This window comes from Lycium ferocissimum, chromosome 9 (genome assembly GCF_029784015.1).
Source record: "Lycium ferocissimum isolate CSIRO_LF1 chromosome 9, AGI_CSIRO_Lferr_CH_V1, whole genome shotgun sequence".
Classification (NCBI taxonomy): domain Eukaryota; kingdom Viridiplantae; phylum Streptophyta; class Magnoliopsida; order Solanales; family Solanaceae; genus Lycium; species Lycium ferocissimum.
The window spans coordinates 18,127,202-18,147,939 of NC_081350.1; the positions used below are offsets into that span (position 1 = coordinate 18,127,202).

The 20,738-nt window shown below is 34.7% G+C and overlaps 2 protein-coding genes and 2 long non-coding RNA genes across 4 annotated transcripts; 3 read left to right on the forward strand and 1 right to left on the reverse strand.

Annotated features, from left to right (window-relative positions):
* The first annotated feature begins 493 nt into the window (after positions 1–493).
* On the forward strand, positions 494–3,054 carry LOC132069265 (uncharacterized). Its single transcript, XR_009417718.1, has 3 exons — positions 494–1,424; positions 1,505–1,592; positions 2,895–3,054. It is a non-coding gene; the product is annotated as an uncharacterized LOC132069265 (long non-coding RNA).
* Positions 3,055–8,445: 5,391 nt separating this feature from the next.
* Positions 8,446–9,246, forward strand: LOC132069266 (uncharacterized). Its single transcript, XR_009417719.1, has 2 exons — positions 8,446–9,067; positions 9,144–9,246. It is a non-coding gene; the product is annotated as an uncharacterized LOC132069266 (long non-coding RNA).
* Positions 9,247–11,552: 2,306 nt separating this feature from the next.
* On the forward strand, positions 11,553–13,646 carry LOC132029771 (CBL-interacting serine/threonine-protein kinase 5-like). The gene has a single exon (XM_059419122.1). The coding sequence runs from the start codon at positions 11,985–11,987 to the stop codon at positions 13,359–13,361; it is 1,377 nt and encodes a 458-aa protein (XP_059275105.1). The 5' UTR covers positions 11,553–11,984; the 3' UTR covers positions 13,362–13,646.
* A 4,631-nt stretch (positions 13,647–18,277) lies between these two features.
* Positions 18,278–19,276, reverse strand: LOC132029772 (chlorophyll a-b binding protein 3C, chloroplastic). The gene has a single exon (XM_059419123.1). It carries the CDS (start codon positions 19,200–19,202, stop codon positions 18,399–18,401), a length of 804 nt encoding a protein of 267 aa, XP_059275106.1. The 5' UTR covers positions 19,203–19,276; the 3' UTR covers positions 18,278–18,398.
* Positions 19,277–20,738: the final 1,462 nt, after the last annotated feature.

Here is a 20,738-nt window from a genome sequence, read left to right on the forward strand (position 1 = left end):
TTAATAATTAAGTAGTTTAATTCAAAAATCTAAAATAGCAGAGAAAGTTCTACTATCATTTAACTAAAAACTTTAAATTTTTTTATTTATTTTACTGCATTCCTAATATCATGACTATATATAAGAGAACAATGAACAATTGTAATTTTGTTATACGTATAGCAATTTTTTAGTGGTTATAAGAAGATTATATGGAAAGAAGATTTAATGCATTACTGTGTCACTATACAAGAAAATTGTAAGTTTTTATATTTAAAAAGACTTGGAAATGGTCTTTAATTTTATACAATATATAATTTTTCTAATTATCATAAATAAATGGTTTTATTTTAGATTTTAATTTGAGATGCTCAAATGAGTGAGCAAATTAGGTTAAGTTCCTATCTTTTATTAATTAGTATATATACCTACCCTATTGGTTTTGATTTCTCCTTCTTCCGTTCATTTGTTCTCCTCTTTTCTTGTTTATGATGATTTTATATTCCGTTTGAAACTTAATCTTTCTGCACCAATTATTTTTATTTGTCCATTAAAAGAAGTGTCTGAATGAATTGATTTTTAAAAGGATAAATTTATAATTTTGCATCTAGAAAGTTTAAAAGAGCGAATTTAAAAAAAGATACACGAATTTTACTAGAAATATTTATGATATCTTATTAAAGTTTGATTTAGGCCGCTGATTGTATTGAGCCGCCCCTGCCCGGTACCCAAATTCCACTTCCTTTGCGAGAAAACTTATTGGCTCCACACGAAAGCTGGAGCTGCATGGACAACGCTATCTTATCTTCTAGTCCTTCTCTTACATCAGATTATGTACTATTGGTTTCGTACTTTGGAGGACATGGAAATATTAATACTTTGGCTTTTGGCGACGTCAATTTTATTGTGTGTCATGGTCGAGTAAAATTGAGTTTTAGATATTCCGGGGTCGGGGCCTCAGCCAAGAGTAGTAAAGCCCCGCTTGCTTATGCAATTGGAGGATCATATATGGCATGACGACCGCTCAATGCAATTCTATCTGGTTGACATATCGGGTTCACTATTACTTGTAACCTGATTTGCCCGTTATTATGGTCCAAAGAGCAAGGAATGGTCTTCTCATCATTCTCACAAGAACACTGAATTTAAATTGTTTGAGTTAGATATAATCAATGGTGAAGTGAAGAAGGAGATCAATACCTTGGGATAGTCGGCCATATTTTTGGGCCGTAATGGACCAATTTCCATCGACTCCTCCAAATTTAAAGGAGTCGAGCATAATCAGATATTTTTACCGATGATTGGTATGATCATTTTGGAATGGAATGCGGTAAAAGAGATACGGGGACTTACAATATTGAAACTGAAGAAATTGAAGATTGTTATCCTGAATTGTCCCTAATTCCTGCTTACCCGCTAACTTGGATTACACCCTCATTCCATGAGTAAGTATCTCTTTCTAGTTTTGTGATTTAGATATTGAGGATTGTTATTGTTGTTTGCTTACTAGTAGTGCTCTCTGCAGTAATCCTGCAAACAATCCAGAAGCTGCAATTGAAAATGGAGACTCAGCTAGTTTAAGTGGAATTCTTAACTTCAAAGGGTTGCAGAAGGTAAATTATTCCATATCTTTCAGTATCTCAAGTTTTTGATATTCTCAGCCCTTTCCCTATAGTATGCAACTATGGAAAATTTCTTTCCTCTGTTTTAACAATGTAATAAATAGAATTTGACCATTGGGGAAAACTAAAGCCTAGTTCCAGAAGATTTATAATGTTCCTTCTGCTCCTGTTTCCTTTTTTCCTTTTCTTTTTCTTTCTTGATTATATCTTTAGTTAGTTGGCTGAACACTGGAAATGTAAAACAAGCTGTAAAGTCTTACATCAGAGAAGCCCTCACTTAAGGATCTTAAATTCGGTCTAGTTTTCCCATTCAGGTTTTGATTGAGCCCTTTTCCCAACTTGATAGCTGGTGTCGGTTAATTCATCAAACAATTATCATGGAAATTTGCAAAAAATAGTGCATCAGAAAAATTCTTGTGCAGAATTTATGGATTCTTTTCCCTCTTATCTGTGTCAGATGTACTGATTTCATGTAATATTTTAAGTCATTAGTCATTGATGGTAATCTTTTCCACTGAAGATTTACTTCTCCCACTTACTTAGAGCTTTAATTTTCAGATAATCTTACTAGGAGAAAATTGGTTGATGGAATTCAATCAAAACACAGTTTTGCTGCTAAGATCTCAGAATCGATGAAACTAAACAGCTTAGAGGTGAAGCTGGAATGGGTCTTCACTTGGTGTTAACTTATCCCTTTCTTTTATACTATTTATACCTTCTTTAGATTTCTTTTGTTTAATCGACTTTTATCTTCAGAGTGCCTCCACTCATTCACTTTTCGGTGTTGAGAGATATTTTAGATGATAGCATTGAGAGAAAGAATGAGGATATACCTCAGGTATGGAGATGGTGAAAGAATACTGAGCAAATTTCTTTCTGCTGGATCCTATTTGATACTTAATGTACTCTGATATCGTTTTACTATTTGTTAAGGGTGTGGCCTCCCTTGTGAAGTTAGTCATACGAAAGCTTGAAGAACAGGTTTCAAACAAGTTGATATTTGAGAAAGTGTGTGTTTATCATGATAATTTCAAAACAAAAGTGTGTGTTTATCATGATAATTTCAAAACAACATCTCAGGATAATTTTAAATCATCCTGATTCTGAGATGCAGATAGGAATTTATCTCTGATAATTCACATTTGTGGATGAACTATTAAGTCCCCATCCTAATACTAATCTTGTGCTTATCAATTATCATCTAACAATCTAACTTGGTACTTCCTTAGTTCTTTGTTCTCGTATTCTTTATCTTTGTGAATTAACACTGAGTTTATCATGATTTGCAGGTAGTTTTAACTGCTGTAGAAGTAGAATCTCTTCGGTCAGAAGTGCTGCTTTGGAAGAAAGAGAAGATCATTTAAAAGCTCAATATGTTTTGATGTTTCCACTGTGCTATGTACTTATCAAATAATTTGCTATGCTTCAGTTGTTTTTCTAATTTTGACTTGACACAGAGTTTAAGAAAGTAGAGAAAACCTTTGAATCTTGTGGTCTTAAATTAAAGATATGTAGAATGTACCAAAATGTACTTTAATCTTGTGATCATAAACATGCCATGTGGAAAGTTGGAATTAAAGAGTTTTCAGAAAAGGAAAGAGCCATTCTTTTTTAAATAGATTAAAAACGAAAGTAAGACAAACAAACTAAAACGGAGGGAGTAAAAAATATCATCAATGTGCTAGATTGAGTCATGTGCTTCTGAATTAAAAGTGCATTCTTGGACATGTAATGTACCCATCCATGTTTACTATAGCTGATAAAAGAACAAGGAAGTTCATGCTGTTGAATGATATGATCATGAATGAAGATGGACAAAAGACAAAGTGAAGTTGACTAGAAGACTAGCTAGTTGAAGAAGATGATGGTTAGTTGACGGTAAAAGTACATTCTTGATTGCAAAATATACTCGTCTAAGTTAATTGTACTTGATGTGAATGCAATAAAGTTCAGGTGGTTGGATGAAATGAAAATAAATGAAACACAAAGGAAAATTGACTATAAAACTAGCTAATTGAAGAAGATGATGACTGGTCGACAGCACAAGTACAGTCTTAGTTTCACAATATTCTTGTCTAAGTTAACTGTTTATTGATGGGAATGCAACAAAGTTCAGGTGGTTGGATGAAATGATCATGAACGAAAATATATGAAACACAAACAATATTGGAGAAAAAGAGTGAACAAGATTGAGCAACACTATGGCTGGTCAGCTATAAATGTGCACACTTGAATGTAAAATATACTCATCCAAAAGAGTGAACAAGTTCACTGTAGCAGGCGCAAAAGCAAGAAAAGCACACTCGGTTAGAGAAAATAACCATGAATGAAAGTAAATGAAGCGCTAACAAAATTTAAAAAATGGATAACATTGAAGAAGATGATAGTTGATCTAGAGTTATGACCATGCCAGCATTTAAAGGTACCAAACTCTACTGCCTTCTTGTCTTGACAACTGATATTGGCTTGCCGAGTCGAAAGTACATATAATGAAACACAAAAATATAATGTCTAAAGCACAAAATGAATGTAAAGTATTTTGAGTGCCTTGATGGCATAGTCGTGAGTTAAAAGCTGAAAGTTTGCCTCGTGTATTCATGCTTCAAATTAGTTGAGGCTTCTGTTTTGATCATCGAGCATAGATTTAGACATCATTTTCTGATTATAAGAGCTATACCAGTATACCTAACACCTCATGATGATTTTAACATCAATCCAATCCCAAATTTGAATCTGAATTTAAGAAGGATAGGAGGATTATTACTTCCATTTGATGTTAAAATAGACACTCCCTATAGTTAGGTTTTCTCTAGAGATGTAACGGTTGAAGGTATTTTGTTTGCGTTAACTGTGGAATCAATTAATTTAATCTATCTTTTTTAGAACAATATCTGCTGTTTATTTTGAATCACTTCTACAACCACAAGTACTTCAGCTTGACCTCAATAACTTAAGACGTTTGCTATTTTTTGTTCTTGTGTTTTTTTTAACATTAAGAAGCCTATAACTTACATTTTCCTATTTACTTGTGAATTTGATTATCCAGCCAAAAAACTTAACACCAAAAGCAATTGTATCTATCTGAGCATGCTTTCATTTTTCTTACTTCAGAATATTAATGATTTCACCGTAAATCACCCACCATACAATTGCTCTATGGTATTCAAGTTTCGAACATTACCCAATTCCCCCTTTAGTCCAGCTTACCAGAAGCTCCTATTTTTCTTGGCATGGTCTATTTCACCTTAAATATATTCAATGGCATGCTCCATATACAATTGATTTATTTACAGTGAATGAAAAAGATGATTTGCATATTCGTATTATTGTTCGCATAGAACACATGTCGTAGATGTATAATCCCCTTCTCTGTAGGTTTTCCTGGGTTAGACAAGCCTCGTTAGCCACCAACCTAGTTAAACATACCACTTTATGGGGAGCTTTGTTTTTCAAGATTTTCCTCCATGGGCTGGGATGTGAGATATTACCTCTATAAAGTAGTTTGTAACTGGATTAGAGTATTAAATGTATGGTTTGTGTAAGATCGTTAATTGAAAAACATGAGAATTAACTTGAATACTTTGAAATGTTTCGCTAGGACCACAAATGAACTACTGCCTTATGGGAGAAGAAAAAGAAAATTTTGAAGTATGAAACAATTGTTTCATTCTCAGTTCCATGTCATGTTGAGAATAGATTTCTTACGTTATTGATGCATTTGTCAGGAAAAAATATTCCAGACGCAAGAATTAATAGGATAGATATTAATTAATATTTTCTAAATTAGTTTGTTAGTCGAATAAAACTTCCCTGTGTGGATTAGGATTCTTGTTATTTTAGTTTTATAGGACTTTTGTTAGTTCAGTTTTATAGGACTTTTGTTATTTCTAATTTGTTAGGACTCTTGCAACTGTAACCCTCTATTTAAGAGAGTTAACATTATTAATAAAAATAGGTTGGATTTTATCACGTTACAGAGAGTAGGAACTTTCTCAAACGGCTTAGGTAAATTTTCAAAAAAAAAAAAAAAAAAAACCTAGTGGACCGCTCTCTCCTCTCTCCTCTCCCAAGCGATGGAGAAACCTTAGAGCAGCCATGGCTGCAACGCCCTCTCCCCAGCCTTTGGCTATGGGAGAGACAAATCTAACCCCTAATACATCCACTTCTTATGCAACTCTCCTAAATCCTAAACAATCTGTCCAAGTTAATACAAAAACTATACTAAAATGAATTGAAACAGTTCATGGAGAACCTACCATCACGTTTTCAATGGAGGAAAGACAAGACTTTGCGATTGAAGAAGGATTGCATCAAGCAGTGGTGGTTAAATTATCTCATGGAGCGCCAGATTTAAAGGACTTATGGTCACTTCTGCCAAAACATCTTGGTACCAAGGCCAATTGTTTAATTAGTTTACTTGCTCCAAGACAAATCTTGTTGAGGTTTGACCAATATGAAGATTATGTACTAGCTTTATCTCGCTCAGTTAACTATCTTCTCTACAATGGACAAGAGCATCAATATAGGGTATTGCCATAGTCCATTGGATTTAATCCTAAAGAGGAAACGACTAATCTTTGTGGTATGGATTTCTTTACCTGATTTATCTCCTAATTTGTTTGCAAAGAAGTCTCTATTGTCTATATCGTCCTCAATTGGGAAACCAATAGCTATAGATAAAGCAACTCAAATCAAGTCAAGACCTAGCACAGCTAGGGTAAAGGTCATACTTGATCTAATGGATAAGCTTCCAAATCGTATAAAATTTTGGTTCGTGGATGGAAAATCTGGTAAAGTTGTCGAGGTTTTCCAGGAGATTGTATGTGATAATTTGCCTTTGTGTTGCAATTATTGTAAGCACCAAGGTCATGATGAAGGTAGTCGTCGTCTGATATTGAAAAGACATAAAAATAACAATCAAGCTGAGGAGGAAGATGAAGATGGAAGTGTTGAAAAATTTCAGGGTGATTTGCGTACAATTTTATATGGGAAAAAATTTAAAAAATGGACTAATCAGGCAGTAAAAGGAGTAGATCTTTCCGGTCCCACTGTTAGTAATGCATTATTTGAAATTCAAAATAATGCCGCGAATTTGAGTGGTGTGTCGAATAGCAAATCAGGGAACCAACAACTTGGAAACGAGAGGAACTAGTGCTTGGTTGCTCCACATGACAAAATTGTGCATCAGGTGAAAATTATGGAAATAGAGGTGTTTCAGAGGTGCTTTCGCAAAATTCTGGGCAGCAGTTGACGATAGTTAGAGAAGTTGCGAAAGCACAATCTGAAGTTGCGAACGTTGATCGAATTGATGCCTTTGGTTGCTTCCAATTTTGAGCAAAACCGTGCAGCCATAATGGAGGTTGATACAGGTAATATTGCTCATGAACTAGCTTCTGGAAAAGGAGGTGTTTCAGAGATTCCATTGCAAAATCATGCAGCCACAGTGGAGGCGGACTTGGATACTGTTTTAGCGTCAAAACCAGCTCATGCTACAGTAGAGAAATGCCCATTAGTGGCTCTTAATATTGGTGCTACTGATATGGAAGAATCTGGGCAGTAATTAAATAGCAATGTAATCGAAAAAGCAAAGGCAACACCAAGAGTTGGGGTCGACGCGTCACGAGTTGATTCGGGGCAAAAACTGATTGATACAGTTGATGTTAATGCTGCTGAATATTCTGGGCAGCATGTTTTGTAAGTTGAAAACGAGAATGGAACTAGAAATTGGACATTGATTGCACACAAAAATTCGAGGGGAAGTCGTATTGGTTCCTCGGCTAGTCAAAGTAATTCTCCAAGTCGAGGAAAGGGTGCGAGGAAATGTTCAGTTGTGCTCGATCCTAATTTATTTCTACCAACTCAAAATGTTTTTGAACCGTTGGCCAGAGTCTTGAAAAATTTCAATTTGGAGCATTGTGTGGAGATAAATAATACTTTTGTGCAAGCTAATTTTACAAATGATTTGATTGTTTCGGAGGAAAAATCAGGGGAAACGAGCCCTCCTAGGTAGGTAAATTCAGTTGAGAAAGAGGAGCATATTACTTCTCCTCCTAGGAGTAAGTTAAGTCCTCAAGCACCCGTATTTGTGCCTTCAAGTAAGGCAAATCCATCTATGACGATGAGAGATACATTGAATGCAATTGATAACTCTAAAAAGAGCTTGTCCATTACCACCAAGGATATGGGAGTGTTGGCAAAGAGCCAGCTAGGAGTTGTAGTTTCGAGGAGCTAATCAACCTGACTTATGATATTGACTTGGGCTATGACATGTTCGATGGGGATGATGAGGATGATATGAAGGACATATGCTTTGATAAGGTGGCTAAGGTTGGGGATCTCTCACCTAGGCAACAAAGAAGTGAAAGCAACAAACTCAAAAAGAAGACACATGGAAGGCAGCATAGTTGGGATGGTAAGGTGAACGAAGAATTTGTTCCAAGGCACCTACCGATGCGACTGGCAAAGCAGAGTCATATGATAGTGTCAACAACTTTAACAAAATCTAATAAATCTAAGAAGAAGTGATGAACTATCAAGTGTTGTTGGACAGATTTGAAGAAGAAGACAAGAAGAAAATACTTCAAGTTATATTAGACGGGCAAGATATCTTTTTTAGGTCATACATATATAAAATAAAGTTTGAGGTTGGTAACTCAACTTTATTCTTGTATTTTTTTTTATTTTTTTTTTGCATCACTTAAGCATCCTCATTTGCAATATCATCATAGAGTGTATTATAAACTTTGTGATGATCATAGAATACCTAGTTTTCTGTAACTCTTATTTTCTTCATGCTTGTTAATTAATAGAGGTTAATTGCCACATTAGGTTAGGATTAGTAAGGTAAGGCCTGCCCACCTTCGCTTTATACTCTTCTCTTTGAAGTTTGCTTTTATTGATTAATAAAAATTAGCCCTAGGCACCGCCTAGTGGATTAGTTTTTTTTTTAAAAAAAAAAAAAAAACTTTTTGTTTTAAATATTTGGTCTTACTCTTTTTTACCTTCTTTTTAACTTCTCCCCTTTTTACAGGTGGAGAGATGGTGGAGTAGTGGAAAAAACAAATCTCAAACAAGTTCTCAGGTCTGCAATTCCCTGAATGAATTGCAAAACTTAACAATCATAGGCAAGTCAAGGAACAAGAACAAGGGCTTAGACCTGCGTGTTGGATCTGACTTTCCAGTTAATTGTCCAGCAAGTCAGTCCAGAATTAGGGACCTTAACATCTTATTTCTGTCAATGTGGGATTTCTTGGTGAGTTTGTTTTTTTCTTCTCTTTTTGGTCTGGTGATTGTTGTGCACAACTCTTGTGGATCTGTATTCTGAACTGCATATAAATCTTTCCCATATTAAGCTTTGATATTTCGTGAATGCCTATCTGAGTTCTGATGTTTGTGCTAGTATGCTAGTGCACTAGCGAAATCCAGAAGATTATGATGCACTTTATAATTGGGCATTGGTTCTTCAGGTAATTTGGTTTCTCTGTTTTCTGGACTGCTTGTTTTACAATTTCCTTTTTGTCATCTTATGAAATCTTTTTCCAGGAATGATCTATAGAAAAGGAAAAAGAATGTGAGAAAGAGAAACCCCATTATCTATGTATAATGATCCGTCTCTTCCTTTTATAGAGAAACCCCGGTTGTTATGCGATGTATGGTATGTAATTTGGGTGAATCCTGTAGTTTCTGAATAGTCCCGCCCCCCCCTTCTTATTTTATTGTATTTTTTTATTACTCGTGAAACTCAGGCATATATTTGAAATTATATGTAGCTAAAGAGAAGTGAACCCAAAACAGGAGATAACACTTGTCTTTTGATAGATTTGAGATCCTATAAGAATAAACTGAGTTTTGTGAGTTTTTTTTTAATAATATAATATTAAGAAACAAGAACAAATGAGGGGAGAAGGTTTCCATTCAAAAAAGTCGACAGCATTTTGTCATAGGGTGAAATAATAATTTTACATTATGGTGATCAAAATTCAAAAGGGTTGGGAATCTTTCTATGAAATATCAAATATATACTCAGTTTAAAATGGTTGGGAATCTTACATTACAGCATTTTGGCCAGCTGGATGGTTCAGCTTATTAGCCCGCAGCCTATAGCCCAATATGCAATCAAAAGAATTAATGTTCAAGGATAAGACTTTTGACACAATCGGACAGAGAATTGGGCGTGTATGAAGCGCGCATTTTATACTGTGATGGATATCATCCAATCAACAAACAATCAATCACTCAAATTCAATTAAATCTAGTATCTACTTTTCAAACATTCCTTATTACTTCCTGCATTGAGTCTCTTTTTTATTTCAATTTTTTTTTTTAAAATAGATTTCTCAGTTGTTAAATAATCATGTTTAGCTTTCATTTATAAAAAAATCTAACCAGGACATTTTTATCCCCTTCTCCACAGTAAATCTTGAAATCAGAAATTGTTCAAACAGGACTATGGACTACTACAACAAACTTTAGTTAATTCCATTTGCTCGAAGGATTTAAAAAGGGGTCATTTGCCCTATTACCCTTCAAAGACACTGGTCTTTAATTTTTGCTCCTCAAATTGGTGGTCTTTAATTTTTCCCTTACGCTAATACTGTGAGGTTTGGGTTCAATCCAGGTCAAAAAAAAGAAGGTCAAAGGCAAATTTTATAGCAAAGTTAGGCCTCAGGTAGAATTTTGAATGCAAAACTATACCTGCAGGCAGAGTTCTTGCGAATCCAAACTTTTTTTTTTTTTTTTACTGAGCTGGGATTCGAACCCAGAACCTTGGGGTATTAGGCGAATGCTAAAAATTAAAGACCACCAATTTGATGGGCAAAAATTAAAGACTAGTGCTTTTGAAGGGAATTCCGCACAAAAAGAGCTCCCCTCCCCACCCCCCTTCTTTTGGGCTTTTTTCATTTTTAGCCCGTGACCAAAATTAATTACGGACGCTCCCCAAAATATATAAAATCTATACACTGACTATGTATATAATTTGTATGTTATATGTACATTTGTGTATATTATGTGTATATTTTATGTATATTTATACTTAAAAATATAAAATGTATACACTTGCCTCCAAAATGTATTTCCCTTCTCTTTCATTCCATTCTGAAGAAACAAAAACTGAGAAAAGTCTTATGCAAATATCGAATTTTGAATAAATGAATAAAATTATATTATAATATTTTCTCCAACGCATCATATTGGACAGATATGCATTACTCAAATCATTGCTGGATCAAACAAAAGGAAAATAAACAATAGAAAACAGTTGGCAATGGAAGAAACGATGAGATTCGTCCACCAAATCCGGGCCAAATAATGTGAAGAAAAAAATTCTTAAAAAATGCGACTTTTCTAAGCTCTGCATAATAAATCTTACATTCTGCTAACTTGGTAAGCAACAATTACATTCTCATGCATATTAAACTCCTTTAACAATCACCACAAAGGATTTGGTAATGTGCCTTCACCCATAATTAGAGATTTTGAATTTGAGTCTTGAGAATATAAAAACTCCTAATAAGGAGCGGTTTCCATTTAAACGGACATTACGCAACGCGAATCTAAATTAGTTTCGATTTAAACAGACATTATGCAACGCGAATCTAAATTAATCAGTTCAATAATCTAAATTAATCAGTTCACTAAGTACTGAATACTCAAATGGTTATAAAAAAAATAAAAAAAATCTTATTTAATCTCATGAATTCGTGGCCCTCAACTAAAGCACCTCCCATTATTTCCTTGTTAAAACTGATGTAACTCCAAAACTAGAATAATAATAATAATAATAATAATAATAATAATAATAATAATAATAATAATAATAATAATTGCTATCACTAATTTTAGATATAATTTACTTTATTATCATTATTGTCGTTATTTTGGTGAAGGTAGACATCAAACTACTTGTGACTTTGAAAATTCAACTTGAAGCCACTTTGAGGCACTCAAATTAGGACAGAAAAAGTTGGCCAAGTATAACTTGGAATATTTTGGAAAAGATTCATTAATGAATTATACTTACTCGTTAAAGACAGCAAGCTGTCTTTTCCCATATTCCAATTTCTACTTCTTATTGAATTATTCAAAGATTTTTTTTATGTGATATTAAAAGGTCAACAGATCTGGTTTTTATTTTCAAAAAATATCTTGTTACATCCTGTGTTCTATCTCAGCAGCTTCTTAAATCTTCCTTCCCTTGTTCATTCTTTGTTTGCTAGTAATACTCTCTCTCAACATTCCACTTGGAAAGAACTTCAAAAGGTATTATAAATCTTTCATTCTTTTTTAATAATCCTTTTTAAATGTGCTCATTTTCTTGATCCCTAGAATCTTATTGAAATTCCCCAAAAAAATCAGTGTTTCTTGAAATATATAAAAGTAAACATGGAGGAGAGGCAATTGTTGTTTGAAAAGTATGAAATAGGGAAGCTATTAGGCAAAGGGACATTTGCAAAAGTGTACTATGGGAAAGAACTAGAAACAGGTGAAAGTGTAGCCATCAAAGTGATAAAAAAAGATCAAGTTCAGAAAGAAGGAATGATGGAGCAAATAACACGAGAAATCTCAGTGACGGGCCGCGTTCGTCATCCAAATATCGTTGAGCTCAAAGAAGTGATGGCTACAAAGTCCAAAATATTCTTCATAATGGAGTATGTTAAAGGAGGCGAGCTCTTCGCAAAATTAGTGGCCAAAGGCAAATTTAAGGAAGATACAGCAAGAAAGTATTTTCAACAATTGATAAGTGCTGTTGATTTCTGCCACAGCCGAGGGGTTTATCACCGCGATTTGAAGCCTGAAAACCTCCTCCTTGATGAGAATGAGGACTTGAAGATATCTGATTTCGGGTTATCGGTTTTGCCTGATGAGAAGTTGAGTAGAAATAATGATGGTTTGCTTCATACACAGTGTGGGACACCAGCATATGTTGCTCCTGAGGTTTTAAGGAGGAAAGGTTATGATGGCGCAAAAGCTGATATTTGGTCATGTGGGGTTATTTTGTATGTGCTTCTAGCTGGTTATCTCCCATTCCAAGATGAGAATTTGAGTAACATGTACAAGAAGATTTTCAAGGCTTATTTCGAGTTCCCTCCGTGGTTTTCAATGGATTCAAGGCGTTTGATATCTAAACTTTTAATGGCTGATCCAGAAAGGAGGATAACCATTCAAGGTATCATGAGGGTTCCGTGGTTTAGGAAGAATTTTGCAATACCAAGGGCGTTTTCGATCCAAGATTTACAAAAGTTGGAAAAAGAACAAGAAAATGATGATCATGAAGAGGAGGGAATGAGCAGCATGCAAAGAGGAATGATTAGGAAATCCCCTTCATCCCCTGCATTTTTCAATGCATTCGAGTTGATTTCGTCGATGTCCTCCGGTTTTGATTTGTCTAGCTTGTTTGAGATCAAAGGGAAGGCGGCATCCATGTTCACTTCAAGGAGCACTGCCCGGGATGTCATCCGAAAAATGGAGAAAATGGCTAAAGCTATGAGGTATAAGGTTTATAGGGTAAAACCATTCAAGTTGAAGATGCAATGCCCTGAGGAAGGCCGGAAAGGGCAGTTGTTGGTCACCGCCGAGGTGTTTAAGGTGGCTCCGGAAGTCACCGTTGTCGAGCTCTCCAAGTCCTCCGGTGACACCTTGGAGTATAACAAGTTTTGTGAAGAGGAAATCAGACCTGCCTTGAAGGACATTGTCTGGACATGGCAAGGGACTGGTTCTGAAAGTGCTGATACTGATAACAAACAGGACTTGGAGCAATAGGATTTGGTAAATTGCATATTCCCCCTCTTCTTTTGTGTTTGTGTTTTGCTTCCACCGGCCGACTGATGGAAATAGATTGACGACCGGAGATATTCGTCTTACTTCGTAACTGATTTGTACATAAATGAGTGTTATACTGACCACTTGGGATATGTGTTATGAGTAGGTCATTCTTGAAACTGATTTTGAATCGTTTGCCTGTTGTGATTCGTTTGATTTCCTCTAATTACCTCAAGCACAATTAATCCAAGCTTGTAGGAATCTTGTTCAAAGGATTATACTTCACCTCCTTTTTTTTTTTTTTTTTTTTTTAGTTTTATTTTTGGTCATAGGCGCTTAGCTGGATTTGTCAGTTGCAAGTTAAAGTCGCAAGCACAATCTGGTCACATCAGATATCAAAGCATTTGACATTTGCTTCTTCATTAGCACGTTTCTCATTGTGGTGTAAACTTTATCGCCTCGTCAAGGTTAGTTGAAGACTCGAGAACTTTGGTGTTTAAAGTTTTTTAGTGGACATTTGGACATAAAAAATAAGTATGAAGTTTGACAAAAGAAAGTAGTATTTGGAAAAGAGTTAAAAAATGGTATTTGAAAATTAAATTTGCGTTTGGACATGAAGAAAAAACTGTTGAATTTTTATGATTGATTTGGGGAGAAAAATGTAAAAACAAATATTTGGTGTTTTCCAAAGTTGAATTCTAGAAAATTGCAACATTCGATATCCAAACATGATTCCGGAATACAATTCTGAAAAAGTGAAAATTATCCTGGCCAAACAGGCCCTTAGATTTTTAAGGAGTTTAATTAATATGCGCCGATGGTGTACAAATTATTTGTATAAGTAAATGTTTCGTCAGGTGATAATATGTAAATATTTTGATAGACATTAAATGATAATCTAAGAGAAATGAGTAACATATTACTCTGTCTTTCACTTTATGTGATACAATTACTATTTTCAAAGTCAACTGAGCTTTACTCTGATCGTGATTTTCTATGTCTTTTAAATATTTGAATTGCTACGATGACATATAATTCTTTTCCTGTAGTTTTTAAATATGTAAATTTAGTTTTAAAGATTTTATATCTAAATATGGGCTCTCATACACCGAATCAAATAATTGGCTCTCATGCACCGAATCATATCACATAAAATCAGTCAGTGGGTATCATAACTTTTTTTTTTTTTTTTTGAGTGGGTGTCATAACTTAGAATTACTTAATCCTTTTTTAAAACTTCGCATTCACAAGTAAAACTTTGTTTTCTGATCCCAACTCCTAACCACCCGGGACCCCAAGTCCACAGAAAGATAATGTGGCTTGAACTATGTAATTAAGCAACATCTCATTTTCCATGACAACATGTCACCTTTTCTTTAAAGAATATTTAATAATAATTAGTTCTGATAAATACTCCACATAGAAAATGACTGGGATCCAGGAAGGATGCCACCTCTTTTAACTGGTCAATTTAATCAGAACCTAAATTTGTTTGGGTGGGTTTAGGTACCACCCCAGCTCAAAAACATCCAATTGGGAACAATTTATTGGCTACATAAATATGATTCTTTTTATTCTATCAGTTTGCTAATTTTGGAAGCTATTGGGATTGCGTATGTCTTTTGGTGGAGCTAGTTGAATTGTATATCAAAAAAATAGAGGCCACTTTGGCCTTCAATAAACTCTTATATATTTGTAGTAAATAACGATCATCTAAACTATTAAGCTAGAAAAAGACTACAATTATTCTATTATTTGATTAAATTTATAATTATGTCATTAGTGGTTAAGAGTGTCATTGTTATTACTGGTTAACAGTTGAAAAACTTTTCCCATTTTATGCAACCACTACAAGAAAGAAGACATTTGGCAACAATTTTTTTTATTGTTGTCATAGATAGATTATTGTTGCAAAAAGTACTTTTGACAACGACATTTTTTTTTGCTGTTGCATAAACTTTTCCCAACGGCTGTTATTGCAACGACATGCAACAACATTTTTTTTAGTTGCCAAAAGTACTTTTTGCAACAATAGTCAATATTATATGACAACAAAATTAAATTTTTGGCGACAAAAAAAAGTTAATTTTTAAAAGATTCATCATATATGCCAACAATAAAACTAAATTATTGCCCAATATTTACTTTTGCCAACTATATTATTTTTGTTGGCAAAAGAGCTATTGCAATTTCTATACTTTCTTGTAGTAAACTTGAAAACTCCAATACTAGTGTCACGCCCCCAAACTAGGGTGGGACGTGATTGACACCCAACCCTTACTACCCGTTGAGTGAACCCTGGACTAGCAAACTGAGGTCTGTATTGATTTCAGTAATAGAAATAAAACCAACAACATCTTGATTAAACATGTCAAGCAAACTAAATAAGAAGCATAACTTCAAAGTGTCTATAAAGCTAACCCATTGTCAAGTCACGAGCCTCTAACTAAAGTCTGAATACATAAAGCTTCGGGGCATCCCCCGGGAACAATGTAAATGCCTAAAAGTAAATAGAAGACTGGGAAGGATTTGCTACAGCTAGAATGGATCAGCGAAGCCTGCTAACTGAATCTAGAACGTCTGCCTCTAGCCACTGATTCGTCACCTGCCACACGACGTGGCAGGCCCAAACGGGCTAAGTATCTCCAAGGGTACCCAGTAAATTTCATAAGCTACCTCCTAAAAAGGGTGGATCTAGACTTTTTGGGATAAGAGCGTAATAAATAAGGAAAAACATGTTTCACAATAAAGCGTGTAAACCATATAAAGCCTGAAAACTAACATAAGCTGATACTTGAGGTCGTAAGCTGATAACTGAAGCTGGAAAACTGAGTTATTTTAAAATAAAAATAACTTTTCTGAGTAAAAGAGTTTTTCACATAATGGCCCTATGTACAAGAGGATCTGGCAATACGCACAGGGGAGTGTCGGCCTATCTCCGCAATAAACAATTAGCACCTGCGAGCGTGTGGTATCTAACCATGCCTTCATGGCATTCACGCAAGAGGAGGTTGGCCACTTCTCCCAACTGAATGTGATCACATTAATGCATGAAATGAATGCTGAAACTAAATGCTTACGTGGTGATACACGTAAGCATGTAATACTATTAAATTTTCATATAAAGTCATACTGAATAGGAATGGAGTGAATTGAGTACTCAAGCACAAGAAAACATAAATTAGGAATTTCATCAAATACCTAGAGCACCGTGAGTTCTAATGGAATTTCCTATAAGAAAGGTATATCTTAACTTACCTTAGCCCAGAGCGTAATCAAGCACTTCCCATGTTCACAAGCATCGATCTCTTGAAGCAAAATCCCAAAAATCCAAATTTAGAATCTTCTTGAATGATCCAATGAAAATCTTAAGATGGCTAGGAAATTGGGGTCGCGTGGCCTCTGAAACTCTCTGATTTTCCCTGTAAATGTCTCATGTATGTTCCGTGAATGAACAAATTGAAGCAGCAAACAGACGTTGCGTTGCTCTTCAAGAAGATGACTAAAAAGTCCAATTTTATTTTGCCACTGTTTCAAGTCCCCAAATATCCCTCATATAACCGTCACTTAAAACCCTCCTTGATCTCACCCTTTATAAATACTAACTAATACAGTTACATATCCACATAAATGGGCCCAATTAATGCTAAATAATGAATACCCTTTTCTACCTGTATTTCCTCAAAGGTCCACTATTTTACCATTTAATGCTAAAATTAGCTAATGCAATTCTTATATATGCGGCCAATATTTCAGCTATTAGATAAATAAATATACGGAAAAGGCTCATAAATACCCCTAACCTATTCAAAAAGGCTCATAAATACCCTCCTTCCACCTTTTGGTCTAAAAATACCCTTAAGGTTTGTTTTTGGCTCATATATACCCCTCAAACTAACAAGTTAAAATTAACTCTTTTAAAAACCCAAATGGCATTTTGTAATTGGTCAATAATAAAATTCCGTAATTTAAAAAAAATCTGGAATTTTTTTTTAAAATCTGGATTTTTTTTTAAATCACGGAATTTTATTATTGACCAATTACGGAATTTTTAAAAAAATCTGGAATTTTTTTTTAAAATCTGGAATTTTTTTTTGACCAATTACGGAATTTTTAAAAAAATCTGGAATTTTTTTTTGACCAATTACGGAATTTTTAAAAAAATCTGGAATTTTTTTTTAAATTACGAAATTTTATTATTGACCAATTACAAAATGCCATTTGGCTTTTTAAAAGAGTTAATTTTAACTTGTTAGTTTGAGGGGTATATTTGGCCAAAAACAAACTTAAGGTATTTTTAGACCTAAAATGGATGGAAGGATATTTTTAGACCAAAAGGTGGAAAGAGGGTATTTATGTCTTTTGAATAGGTTAGGGGTATTTATGAGCCTTTTCCGATAAATATATAAAATCTGAACAAATCTCCTTGTGGAAGTGCCACTGTAGGAAATTGGATGAAGCAATTTAGCTTTGTTCATGTTCTCCCAATTCTTTTCATTTTCGTTTCACCATATTAAATCACTCCTGATTTATATCTTGTACATATTGACATGTATTTAAACATTATGTTCAGATCGTATCGGTCCTTATACTCCTCCAGGTTTCTTTATTACGTGATTAAGTTTATTTGTTAGTACCGAATTTTAATCGTAAAAGCTTTCGGGGCTTTACACTAAAGCACAATCCTATATTCTTAATCAACTATTTTAATAAGGGATTTTCTCTTCTTTTTCCCTTTTAACGTGATACTATATGATATGAGAGCATCTACAATATTGGCAGAGACTAATGATATTATTTCCACCTAGCAGAAGCCACAAAATAAAACTTTATGCAAATACATCAAACCTGACAGTTCAACCTCATACCGTACTGTTGCAAAATGTAAATATCAAAATATATGGAGCTACACAATATTAGAGATCAAATAAAAATTCATAGATAATCTCCAGTAATTTACAATAGCTTACAACAGCTTGCTTTACAGGGCTATCAAACAATCAAATACAAGAAGAGACTCTATTTTAATTAAGAACTTCACTTTCCGGGAACAAAGTTTGTGGCAAAAGCCCATGCATTGTTGTTAACTGGGTCAGCAAGGTGGTCTGCAAGATTTTCCAATGGACCTTTTCCAGTGACAATAGCCTGAACGAAGAATCCAAACATGGAGAACATAGCAAGTCTACCATTCTTGATCTCCTTCACTTTGAGTTCAGCAAAAGCCTCTGGATCATCAGCAAGGCCTAATGGATCGAAGCTTCCACCAGGGTAAAGTGGGTCAACAACCTCACCTAGAGGCCCACCGGCAACACGGTAACCCTCAACTGCTCCCATAAGCACAACTTGGCAAGCCCAAATGGCCAAGATGCTTTGTGCGTGGACCAAACTTGGGTTGCCCAAATAATCAAGTCCACCCTCGCTAAAAATTTGGGATCCTGCTTTGAACCAAACAGCCTCACCGAACTTTACACCGTTACGGGCCAAGAGCTCGGGGAAGACACAACCAAGTGCTCCAAGCATGGCCCATCTACAATGGATCACCTCCAACTCACGATTCTTGGCAAAAGTTTCTGGATCGGCTGAAAGTCCAGCAGTGTCCCACCCGTAGTCACCAGGAAACTCACCGGTCAAGTAGCTTGGTGATTCACCAGAGAATGGGCCCAAATACTTTACTCGATCAGGACCATACCATGGACTGCCAGAAGAGACAGGCTTGGCCTTGGTGGCAGTCTTTCTCATGGTGACTTTTCCATTTCCGGTGATTTCAGAGGAAAATGGTGAGAGTTTTACTGCCTTTCCGGCAAATGTAGAGGAAGAAAGAGCCATTGTAGCAGCAGCCATTGTAGAAGTAGAATGAGCACTCCTGAATGCACCTGCTGAACAAATAGAAGAGTTGATTTGAGGCTTGAGTTTAATGGGCCTTGCACCAACTGTATATAAATGACTCGAAAGGCCCAATATCCTTATCCTTGGATATCTATATCTGCTTTTTTATTGGTGGATGACAATTTGTATCCTTTTCATTCTTGTTCATTTGGCAAAGTCTGCACCGTTAAAGATGACTAGATATATTTTAGATACTTCGTAAGTTCGAAAATTCTAACTCAATGTTGATTTGCTCTCATACAACCAATCCCTTATTGCCACGTATGATTATGGATGAGTGCAATATAATATCCACTTGGCCGAAATCATAAGAATAACTCATGGCCATGCAAAAGTAGTTCACACAACTTGCGTAAAATAGGACCACTTGTATGAGTGGCAAATTGGCAATGAGACAAAAATAAAGAAAATTTTAAGAGCAATTGAAATTAAGATAATGCAAGTAGAAGTGTCCGGCAATTGAAATTAAGATAATGCAAGTAGAAGTGTCCCAACATCTAATTAGCTCCCCTGATGAATTTTGATGCTTCAATTGAACGTTTGATACTACAAGTCCAACAGCTCATAAATAAACAATAACATTTCTTTAAATTTGAAAAATGAAATGCTTTTGGGGTGGGATTTAAAGTTACAAAATGATTTGAGAGGCTTGTAAACGTTACAACTAACCCTTAATTACAGATGATTTGAACTAGTGTCATCTAGTAAGATGACGAAAATGCAAAGGGTACACACGTTACTTATGCATCTAACTACTTGGGGAGCACCAAAAAGTTCCTATACAAGAAGGAATACACACATCACTAAAAGAAAGTATAAAATTAGCAATAATTATTTAGCAACAACAATGACTTTGTTGCTAAATATCAATAAACGACAACTACTTTATTTAGTTGTTGCTATATCGTTGTACTATCGGTAAATGTTTTAATCTTGTTGCCAATTCTACAATTAATATAATGAATTTTAAATATATATATATATATATATATATATATATATATATATATATATATATTTAAAATATATATATATATTCTTTTACAAAGGATGGGCGAAAACTCAATTTGATCCCCTTGAGTCCAGAAGATGTTGCTAAAAACTCCAAGCATGTTGATGATTCTTTTGTGACCAAATTACAAATCATTGGTCCCATAAATATGGAACAACAAAAGGAGGAGGAGAATGCATTAGATCCACAAGTTGAGGATTTACCTCCAAAGTTTGAGGAGGGTCCATTGGAGCATCCAATTATTTGTGAGATTGACTTTCCATCTTTAAGTGATTTCGAAAAGAATCCAGATTTTGTTTCTTACTCCACACCATCCAAAGCAATGTATTGCATAGGACCAATAGTTTATGATGATTTTGAAGAGAAAAAGAATGAGCTGCTGAAAAAAGAGTCTATGAATGAGAGTTTAATTAATGATCTAGTTCAAGCAAGAATTATTCCTCAAAAGGTTGAATCTTTGCAAGAAAGTGTAAATTTAA